General features: G+C 39.4%; 2 protein-coding genes across 2 annotated transcripts; both read left to right on the top strand.

The window, feature by feature from the left end:
- Positions 1-3647: 3647 nt before the first annotated feature.
- Positions 3648-5391, top strand: LOC135639854 (protein FEZ-like). Its single transcript, XM_065153826.1, has 3 exons — positions 3648-3963; positions 4061-4362; positions 4433-5391. The coding sequence occupies exons 1-3, from the start codon at positions 3780-3782 to the stop codon at positions 5156-5158; spliced, it is 1212 nt and encodes a 403-aa protein (XP_065009898.1). The 5' UTR covers positions 3648-3779; the 3' UTR covers positions 5159-5391.
- A 4494-nt stretch (positions 5392-9885) lies between these two features.
- Positions 9886-11280, top strand: LOC103986797 (transcription factor MYB94-like). Its single transcript, XM_009404893.3, has 3 exons — positions 9886-10118; positions 10289-10418; positions 10505-11280. The coding sequence occupies exons 1-3, from the start codon at positions 9986-9988 to the stop codon at positions 11088-11090; spliced, it is 849 nt and encodes a 282-aa protein (XP_009403168.1). The 5' UTR covers positions 9886-9985; the 3' UTR covers positions 11091-11280.
- Positions 11281-11664: the final 384 nt, after the last annotated feature.

Below are 11664 nucleotides of genomic sequence, written 5' to 3' on the forward strand. Positions count from 1 at the left end.
TATGTTTTGAGATGATGTTTAAGAGGTTTCCACTTAGCGTGATTGATTTCAGTAGTTCTATCTTTTAGAGTAACTTTCAAATCTTAATTAATTCCAATGTAGAGAGGGTCATCATCTACCACTGGATAGCACTGCATGAAGGTCTTTAATCTTTGGAGTCTTAATATGAGTCATAGGACTGATTTTATTTAGTGTCAGATAATAAGATTACTTGATCTATATATTGTTCTGAAATGTTATAAAAGCATATCATATTATACAACATGTGACATGTAAGAAGGTCCTTTTCTTTTTATCTTTTGCCTGTGCAGCTATCTGCTGTTTATGTTTCTTCTCATTTGGAGTTGATAGCCTCCTTTTAGGTTCTACATCAGACAATGCACATATATTTATCCATCTCTGTCAGAAGAAAAAAAATGCAACAATATTTTTGAAAGAAGATAAAGTTTTGTTTCATCATTAGTTCATGCCCATAGTGATCCACAGTGAGAAAGAAGGATGACTCAATCAATCAGAGTCCTGACAATTTTCATTTATGAATGAATGTGAGGTACAAAGGCATTTCACTTACTGTTTAACTTTGACCAGTGGAATCCTTCTAGTGAGAACTTCATTATTATTTTCAGGTACTCTGATGAGAATCTTTTGTAGATGGTCAAAATGATGGCCAAATTTTCTTCAAGATTAATTTTTGTGTCTCTTTGAATTCAACAAGGATCAGAGACATGGAATCACCCTTGACATGGTCTGTCAGCTATTGATCACTTCAAAACTCTGTTTTTATGCTTGAATAAAATTGATAGATAAACTAATCAGGAATGTGTTGATTTATCTACTTCATTGATAAACTTAAAGTTAACAGGCTAATTAGCATTCAGTAACCATTTGCTCTGTTCTTATATACTCACATTTGTTGCTTTTGTTGTAGTATATGCTGGTGGTGCTTTGGCTGGAAACTGTATTCCATGGAACAAAGAATGAGATGGTCTGTGTGCATGAGGTTTTCAAACTGTAGGGTTTCTGAGGAAAAAGAGAAGGGATGTTTGAGTAGACTGTAAGCAAATCTGCTGCATTGAAGCTTCTTGGCCTCTGGAATATGTATATTTCTTGTGAGATGGTCACTAGAACAAAGTGACCTATTGGGTTGCACACCACCAGTATGAACTGTGTGTCATTAATGGCCAAGTTTTACCATCACAGCTCCAAATATAGCATGTAAAATACTCACATGAAGACTTTTAAGGCACACACATCACTATTTAAAGTCACAGTTTCATGACTGAACACATGCATACAGTGCTTGTTGGGAAATAATAGTTGGATTTGAAGCCACAAATTTTACCTTTGCTTTATCCTTAGTTATATAATCCTAATATAATAAGCTATGAACACTGCAGCCATTGCATCCAAAATCTGAAAATTGCATCCTACAAATTCTTGGCATGTTAGAGAGACAATCCATCTGCTCTACAATGTTGTCAATGGATCGAGGCCTGCATATATGTGCAGCAAGTGCACTGCATGTGGATGAACAGGAGGTAAAAAGAGTGAGTGGCTTGTGGAGAACCAAATAGAGTGCCATTCTGACATATATTTCAGTTCAGTTGCAGATATGAAAATTGGTTCATTGTCATTATAATTACATCAAATTTTCCTTACTAATTTACAATGTCAATACACAGCATAAGAGGATGATGGTTTTCCATATGGCTGCTTAGCTAATGAACAGAGCATGGATTCTGCATGGGCTATTAAGCAGATCTATATGCCATAGTCGTACTTGGTTTTCCTTGAAACCAACACTAACTTAGGCCTCAATTCATGTAGCTCATTCACTCTCTTGATATCCCAAACCCTTTACTTGCAAGTTTCCCACCCATTAAGATAATTGAGCTGCTTAATTCCCCGGTGTGTTAATCTTCAAGATGGTGGCGGAGTCAAGTCTGTCGTACGAGCAGTATTAATCTACTGACAAAGTTGCATTTTTGAGAGAGAGGTTTTGGAAGATCTAATCCCACTTTGACCACTGGATCTGATCTGATGTGAAAGTGAGAATGCGGATGCATGGCCGCTGAGTTCATGCAAACCACTCAAAGAAGAAGAAGAAGAAGAAGAACCCTAAGAGATGCATGCATCACACTCGATGAGTTCTTTGACTCCTGCAGGGACTCGATCTCGTCGACACAAAATTTAATGTCCTAGATTTTGCTGAACGAAGGATGGATCAGCGAAGTGTCTTCTGCTACAGCAAAGCAAGAGAGAGGAGTGGCGTTCAAAAACCAAGAAGAAGAGAGGGAAGCTTGTGGGTGAAGGGTTTGACCCATATTTTAGCTTAGGTTGCACGCATGGGAGGAGTTTGGGATGCAACCCGAGGTCAAGGAAGAAGAAACAAGGGGGATTCAAACCGAGGAGGGCTTCATTTTGGGAAATGTCAATTGGATATTGGGGTCCCCAAACAATGGATTCCTCACCCTTTCTCTCCTTCCCTCAATTAATTACATGCTTCTCAACTTGCTGCCTCTTTGGCAGACATGGTTAGAAAATCTTGGTCATGGGAATGGGTCGAGCACCTTAAAATACACTATAACAGGCTTCGTTTCTTCTTCTTCTTCCTCTCTCTCTCTCGTGTTCCTCCTCATACAGTCACAACATTAATGTTGCAAGATATCATGGAACATGCACTGTTATCCATGCTGCACTTGCTGGCAGTGACCATGCATGCTGCCATTGCTCTTGTAGGGCTTGTTCTTGCAATGGAGGAGAGGAACAACTTAAGCTGAGAGATCAATCATGATGGTATGATGACAAACTCAAAGCTTTTTAGAACAGGCATAAAACTACTTTTATCATGGAACATTATTGCCTTTTAAGGATTCTTCAAACCATCCTACTGAGGAATCTTGACAAACCTTGCTTGTTCTTGCAAGGGAACTCTGTCTCATTCTTTCTCATATTGGAAAGCTTAGAGAATATGGCTTTTGTTTTGTGGCATTACTAAATCTGTCAGAACAATTGATAAATCAAACATAGTATTTACATGTTTTTGTTTCTTCTGCCAATGAAAATTCTAATTTCAGATCAACATAAAAGTGCAACAAATGATTCAAAAGCAAGTCAACCAATGCATGAGTGCATATTGTTGGAGTTGGTGATACATCAAGTGGGGAAATAAAAAAAGAAATAGAATGAATCCTACAAGAGTGAAATGACAAAAAGTAAAACAAAAAGAAAATCTTGGTGGTGGTGGAAAGTATAATAGATATCATTCAAGAATAGGCACTGACAAGCTGATATAAAGAGTAAAAGGAATATGTGGAGCTTAGAATTTGCAGGTTGATCTTGGGATTGAACATGGGAATGTGAAGCTTCTATTCTGTTGGGAAGTGTCCAGTCCTCTGACACTCTGTAGTAGACATTGCAAGATGAACTCACCTCGAAGCTTGCACTCTGCTTAAAGGATGTGTATGAACTCCAGGACAGGAGTTGCTGCATATAATATTAGAGGGACAGGTAAAGATTGGCGATCTCCATAAGCAGCTACGCTTCGAGATGCCCCGGCTATGACCGCCTAAACAAGTGTTTCCACTTCCTTGACAGTCGATTTAAGCAGCTGGATCAGTGTTTATAAGATCCGAAGATACGCCGGAGATGCGGAGAAGGCAGGCTTGAGAGGGAGCACATGCGAGCGGCGATCGATCAGAAGAAGCTGTCGTTCTTCTGTCAGGCAATAAAAAAAAGGTTGAGCCAAGAAGATCCTGCCTTCTTCTTCCTCCGTAGTTATGGATGAGAGAAGTCACGATATGGAGAAGGGAGATGAGGTGATACTGCCGGGGTTTAGGTTTCATCCCACCGATGAAGAGCTGGTTAGCTTTTACCTGAAGAGGAAGGTGCAGCAGAGGCCTCTTTCCATCGAACTCATCAGGCAACTCGACATCTACAAGTATGATCCATGGGATCTTCCGAGTAAGCTCTCCTTGCAACTCAGAAATATATGTGCGTGCGTGTGTGTGTTGTTGTTGTGGGCTTACCGAAGTGGTTCTTTTGTCTTGCGACCGAGAAGAGTTGGCCACGACGGGGGAGAAGGAATGGTACTTCTACTGCCCGAGGGACAGGAAGTACAGGAACAGCACGAGGCCTAATAGGGTTACAGGAGCAGGGTTTTGGAAGGCCACCGGCACCGACCGGCCTATCTACTCCTCGGAAGGATCCAAGTGCATTGGCCTCAAGAAGTCTCTCGTGTTCTACAAGGGCAGAGCCGCAAAGGGCATCAAGACGGACTGGATGATGCATGAGTTCAGGCTTCCCTCCCTCACCGATTCTTCTCTCTTCAAGCGACCCCTCGATAAGAACATTCCTGCAAATGTAAGCTCTGCTGCTCTTCTTCTTCCTCTTCTTCTTTGTCGGTGGCCAACTGTGATCGTCTCATGCGCAGGACTCATGGGCAATATGTAGGATCTTCAAGAAGACGAATTCGGTGGCGCAAAGAGCACTGTCTCACTCGTGGGTGTCTCCCCAACCTGAGGCCACTGAGCCCGACTTGTTCTCCATCTCACGAGCAGCACACAGCATCCACTTCGGCTCCGAGATGGTTTCGTGCATCACAGAAGCTGGGTCTGCTCCAGCAATACAAGTAGGTTGCAGCAGTCAGCAGCAGCACAACACCATCATCAGCTATCCTCCACTGGACTTCTCCTGCTACAGGCCGATCGATCTGGGGCACTGCAGACCACCTCCCAGCGTCCAGATGCCCACCAACTTCACGTTCTCTCCAGCCGAGATGCAACTGACTTCCAAGTGCACCATGGACGTGACATCCATGCTTCTCAACTTGTCGCCGGCGATCCTAGGCGACGTCGAGAAAGCCTCCCACATGGACTTCTTACAACAGCCGCAGCAGTGCAATGAGTTCGCGGTCGACTTGCCGCCGCTGGAGACAAACGCCAACTTCAGGCACCAAGTGGAGGAAGTGCCCATGAAGAAGATGGTGAACGCATGCGGTCTTAACAGCAACCGGTGGGGAGGCAGCCGGAAGAGTAGTGTGGACTTCCCCTTCGGCCTGCCAACAATGTTCTCTGATGAGTGGAAGCCAAACTTGCCATTGAATTCTTCATCCTACCCCAGCGAGATCTCCACAAGTTACTCCACAAACAAATGTTAACCTAAAGGTAGGTAATCAACATCATCTGCTAGCATTGCTGTCAGCATGAAAGGAGAGGGAGAAAGAGAGAGAGAGAGAGAGAGAACAATGCTTGTTAACAGCAAAGCTATCAGATCAAGAGGCAAAGTGTGGGAAAAATGTAACTCCTTAGACATTAGGTTATGCATCTTAATGGAAAATATTTCTTGGATCAAGTTTGCATGGCCAAGAAATTTGAAGCTTCATTTTATTTATACTTTCAGTACTTCAAACAACATACTTACTTCATGTGGATTAGGTGTTAATCAACTTCTAAATGGTCTCTTTGAGAGTTGTATCCATGTCAAGTACAACTTCTTATTTTTAGGTTCCACCTTCGAGCTTACAACATAAGAAGGTATGATAGCCTAATATTTTTGTTTGGTAGATAGATTAGGTGTACATTAATCTAATAAACCGTACCTAATCACACTTCTGATCCTTTCTTTCAGGGAGACAACACTGTCTGAGCATTAAACTGAGTTGATGCATGATTCAATGCACTTATTCGTCTTTTTCATCCTGATTCATTTTTTTCATATCGTCCATCTTAAATAATTGAGATATTATGATTTTATCTTTTGATTTTTATTTATCGAAATTAGAATGCATTAGTGTTTTCAAAAAAAAGAAATAGCACCATAATTCTTAGTCTCATATCTTTTTTACACTCTTTTCTTGTGCTTGTGATATGCAATTCTGACAAGATGCATGAACACATACAGATTTGAGTAAACGCACTCCACTTGAGCTACTTCGTGTGCACATTAAAAGTTGCACTTGTCACAATATCCTTAAGTTTTATCCTTTTAAGTTATGTTCTTTTTTCTTTTGGTATTTTTTCATACTTCTTCTCGTATAATATAACTAATTTATCTTGTTGAAAATCCGTAAGGCAAATAATTACACGAGTAATATCATCTCCCTAAAAATTTTTAAGAATTCTTTTTTCCTTTTAACATACATCAGACAATATTAATATAGTCTCTTTTTTTTCTAAGACATCATTTTATTGAGTTGTGTATAGCAGGGTGAATTGACATAAAAAAAAAAATTATATAAAAGCTTTTAAATTCATTTGATATGTATACATTGTCCCTATATGTTCTTAAGCATTTAATCTTACAATCATTTTATCTTTCAACTAAATTCTTAAATTCTTTAAGTTTACTTAAAACTTCTTTTTTTTTCCTTTAACATGTAAATCCAAGTTTTACTACTATGATCATCAGTAGAAGTAAAAAAATGCATGCTTCCTCTAAGTGATACTAGATGAATAGAGCCACAAACATCTGAGTGCATCACATCGAGTCGATGTCATGTTCTTTTGACTTTAAAAGGTTTTCTTTCATATTTGCACAAAACACATACTTCATATGACTTTAATGGGTGATCATTCCTTAACAATTATGTTACTATATTATACTTCTTTAGAAGTTTTAAAGTTTCAAATTTTAAGTGAGCATTTGTAAGATGCCACAATGTAGAACTATCCTTAATATTGGTTTTTGATAGAAAAACAACAACGCTACTAACTCACCTTGCCACCTAAGCAACAACATAGGCAAACTCACACCAAATCTTCTACAACCACCAACAGGAAACGACCCGTTGATCACTACCTATCTTAACCCCCGAAAAAAAGGCAAACAATGCCCACTCTTCATCTTCCCGATTAGCATCTTCAAAAGGAAGGCTTGCACACACATTGAATCCAAGCAGCATGATGCAACTTCCCCAGCTTTACCTTCTGGATAAACGACGTAGGGAGTCATCCCTCACTTATCCCAAATAGGCCAAGAGTCATGGCAAAACATATCATCATGGTTGCCCTATCCTAATATTGTCCTTAATAATCCCCTAAGAGTAAGAGACTCCTTAACCCATCTCTAGTATCATCGATCGCTCAGGTTTAAAACCCAAAGCTCCCATGCCAAATAGAAAAAAGAGAAAAAAGCATGCTCTATCTAAACTTTTCTAAGCTTCACTAAACCCCCTTCATCTATTCTACTAACTCGAGTGTTATAAGGGTCGGGTCGGGACATCCCCTATAGTAATTTTTTAAACTCAACTCGGTAAACTTATAGATGAAGTTTTTTTACTTTATGTATACCATCGAATGCTTTTTGAAGTATTTCTCAAGTCTCTTTCGAAATATTTGTTAGAGCAATAATCTCGAATATTGTCTCATCAAATTCTTGATAAATCGTAACAAATATGTTTTTCTCATTCTTCCTTTTATCTTTGAGTTATTTTCTTTTACTAAATTTTAAAAATTATTTTTAAAAATCTAACATATAAGGTTTATATAGTTTCCATAAATATATTATATTCATTACATTTAATATGAATCTCTCAAGATCTTTTCGAGAATTAATAATTAATTTAATTTATTATTCTATAAACCTTTAATATATTTCACTTCTTGATACGATCAACAATTTTTATTATGTCTTGACAAGTTTAATTTTAATATTAGCTTTATCTTCGAGCTTAGAACATAAAAAGGTTCCATAGCCTAATATTTTTATTTGATGGATTAGGTGGACATTAATCAAACAAGCCTTACCTAATCACACTTCTGACCCTTTCTTTCAGCAACACTCTCAGCATTAATGGTTCTTCATGGTCGCATTATTTCAACAGAGTTGATGCATGATTCAATGCATCTATCTCATTCTTATTCTTCTCTCATATCGTCGATCTCAAATAATTGAGACATTATAATTTTATCTTTTGATTTTTCTTTATCAAAATCAGAATGACTCAATGATTTAAAAAAAAAAAAAAAAAGACAATAGCACCATAATTCTTAGTCTCGATATCTTTTTTATGCTTGTGCTTTGAGATTCTCACACAAGATTGAGATCCAAGAACACATAGAGAGATTGGTGGAGTAGATGCACTCCACTCGAGTTACTTCGTGTGCTCACACAAAGTTGCAGATACGATATGGTTGTCCCATTACATTGCATCAGAAGAGGTCGTGTGAGTGACAACGGAGTCCTCTTTGTCCTTCTCAGCCGAAAAATTGGATCCTTTTGGTGAGGGGAAGAAGAAAAGTCTGCAGCATTAAATCCACTAATCGTTTCACTGTCTACTTTTATCTCATAATTAGATTAGTTCTTCGTCTTAATCTCGGCACGTGTCATGTTGACACGATCACCCAACCACTGTATTGAATTTTCTCGTAGAAATTTGATGCTCATTGATGGCATAACGTTGCTCAATTTAGGGTCACATAATTTTGTTGTTGTGAGATATTATTGTTTGGTATATGAAAGGTGATGAAAATAATAGAAGATAAAAATAATTATTGAAATGTCCCTCACTTATTTATACATATTAGAAGGAAGGATTTCCCTAAACATAATGAAGAGCAAAAGCAGATCGCTGCTGCTGCGATTGCTATTGCTATGAGGTCACATGCGTTCTTTTCATTCCCCTTAAGTTCGTCCTTCATTCTCCTTAAGTCAGCCAACTGTTGGCAGATCAACGAAGACTATCAAGGTGAGGAAGATGAGGATTGGCCGTGAAGCCTCTTAGGAATTTGGCTATAGCGGCATTGGTCGCTGGCCGAAGGCAAGGGCGAAGCTTTGGTTGGTCGCTAACCAAAGGTAAGAGCGAAGCTTCGCTTTTCTCACTACTTTGATACCATGATAAAAATAATAGAAGATAAGAACAATTATTGAAGAAACTTTATCGAAGAAGTGAAAAAGCTTAAATACATTAACATGTCCCTCTCCTATTTATACATATTAGAACGAAGGATTTCCCTCAACAGAATGAAGGATTCTCCTTAATAGAATAGAGAGATTTCTTCGATTTTCTCATATGGGAACGGACCGGACAAATAATCTCTACAATATTGGTGAGAGAAAATAAAATATTTTTTTTATTTTTTAAAAAATAAAAATTTATATATCAATTATAGTATTTTTGAATAAAATTATAATCTTTTGATACCTTAACCCAAATATCATAAGTCTATTTTAAAATATTATAACGAAAGAATTTATTTCAAAGAAGGCATCAATCGAAAAATATGAAAAAAATATATTTTTTGAAAAAAAATCAAAGAAGTACTTTTTTTTTCTGATAATTCACTCTTTAATACCCATAATTGTGTTTTACTTAAATTTAAATCTGAGTACTACCTAACTATCTAAAACTCATCTAAGAAAATAATTGTCTATTCAACTGTAATCACAAAAATGTCTTATATATATATATATATATGACGACGTCGGGGAGGAAGGAAAAGAGGTTGGGAATACGTGGCAGAATGGCTCCATGCAATGGCAATGACAGGTGCCACGCGTCAGCATCAGACGTAGAAAGAGGTGACGTTCTCCTTCTCCGAGCTCTGGTTAAGCACGGAGTAACCCTTATCGGTCCACTATTTACACGCAAGCTGAGAGGCTGCTTCATCATCGACAGGATAATTCTAACAAGGGTTTCTAAATCATAACAGCTGATCATTACTGGTAATGAGTTGAAAAGTGCCTCCAAAATAAATCTAGTGATAGAGACAGAGAGAGAGAGTGAGGTGCTTGACTTTGGAACACCCTCAAGAGGAACAGCTCTGCTGTACCAAGCATTTAACACCACCCGTCCTTCTCTCTCTCTCTCTCTCTCTCTCTTTCCTCTAGGATAATATGGCCTCTCCATGGATCAAAGAGGAGTTTTCAGTACATATAATATATATATATATACGATACCCAACTACTGGCTTGGACCCCTGTCAGAGTCTTGCTTCTGCCTCTGAGAAGGAAGAGACGAACACAGCCATCAGAGAGATCGGATGACATGGGAAGGTCTCCTTGCTGTGATAAGGTAGGTGTGAAGAAGGGTCCTTGGACGCCAGAAGAGGACCTCATGCTGGTCTCCTACATCCAACAACATGGACCTGGCAACTGGAAGGCCGCTCCTACACAGACCGGTGAGCTCTTTTACTCCTCTTTAAGCCATGTTGGAACTCTCCGGAGAGCAGCTTTGCGGTGTATTTACTCCTCTGTTGGGTGCCGGTTACGTTTAATTATTGGTCCAAGGTTTCTTTCTGTGAGCATCGAGCATCGGTAGATACATACATGTCTTCTGTGCTTTGGCCAGGTTTAATGAGATGCAGCAAGAGTTGCAGGCTTCGATGGACCAATTACCTCAGGCCGGGAATCAAGCGTGGCAACTTCACAGAGCAAGAGGAGAAGCTCATCGTCCACCTCCAAGCTCTCCTCGGAAACAGGTATAAGATCATCCGTGTAGTCAAGTCGGTGATTACTGTTTCTTTGGGACTATTCCTCACGGAGAAAGGAGTTTGATCGACTGCAGGTGGGCAGCCATAGCTTCCTATCTCCCGAAGAGGACAGACAATGACATCAAGAACCACTGGAACACTCATCTGAAGAAGAAGCTGAGGACGGCACCAGATCACCTCGAGGCTAATCTCAACAAAGATGCCTTCTCGATCCACCAACCCGTCTCCAAAGGCCAGTGGGAGAAGAAGCTCCAAACCGACATCAACGTGGCGAAGCAAGCCCTAGGCGAAGCCTTGTCCTTGAAGGAACCGACAAGTCCAAGTGGCTTCAGCTCGCCGGTGCCATCGACGACCTCTTACGCATCGAGCACAGAGAACATATCTCGATTGCTCGGGGAGTGGATGAAGAATCCACCCAAGAAAAGAACTCTAGGGACCGAGCCAGCCACCGTCGCCGACAGCAACGACCACAACAACAAGACGACGGTGTTAGCCGAGAAGCTTAATTCATTGCTCAGTGATATCGAGTCTTCAGCTTCGATGGTGTCGGAGAGCGAGCATCTCCCGTTGCTCGAGACTTGGCTCTTCGATGAAAGCCTTGGACAAGGGAATGCGGCGCTGGTCGAGATGCCATTAGATTACACGGCGGAGCTGTTTTAGTTGTGTTTCGTTACTGTAGGGAAGGCCTTGAGATGAACTAAAAGGAAATAGGTCATAGCAGTTGATGATTGAAGGGAAAGACCCTCAAATTGCAAGGAAATAAGTGTAAATTCTAAAGATCTACATGCACAATATGGATATGTGTTTCATGGGTCTGTGGTATATGGAAGTTCCAATTAGTAGCTCCCCATGGTTTGTGTGTGTGTGTGTGTGTGTTTTATTCAACTGGGTTTTGTTGATGCCTATATATATTTTTTTTATTTTATGTTTTTTCAAGTTGTGGAAATAAAAGGATTATGTAAGCAGTTATTATAAGTAATGACAAACTTGAATTATTATTATTATTATTTTGAATGGATGCTGATGATGCACTCAAATATATATATATAAATACTTCATCTGTCCACTAGGTGAAGTTTAGACTATTTTGAGCTTTGCTGAGGTCTACTATGATCAATTTACTCTCCTGATTACTATCCTTCTCCTGACTAATATGAAAGATATCATCTATATGACATCAATATGGATGTTTAACAAAGTGTTGGAAGCTCTGCATGAGGCATTGGATCCCATC

The sequence above is a fragment of the Musa acuminata genome, chromosome BXJ3-6 (assembly GCF_036884655.1).
Source record: "Musa acuminata AAA Group cultivar baxijiao chromosome BXJ3-6, Cavendish_Baxijiao_AAA, whole genome shotgun sequence".
Classification (NCBI taxonomy): domain Eukaryota; kingdom Viridiplantae; phylum Streptophyta; class Magnoliopsida; order Zingiberales; family Musaceae; genus Musa; species Musa acuminata.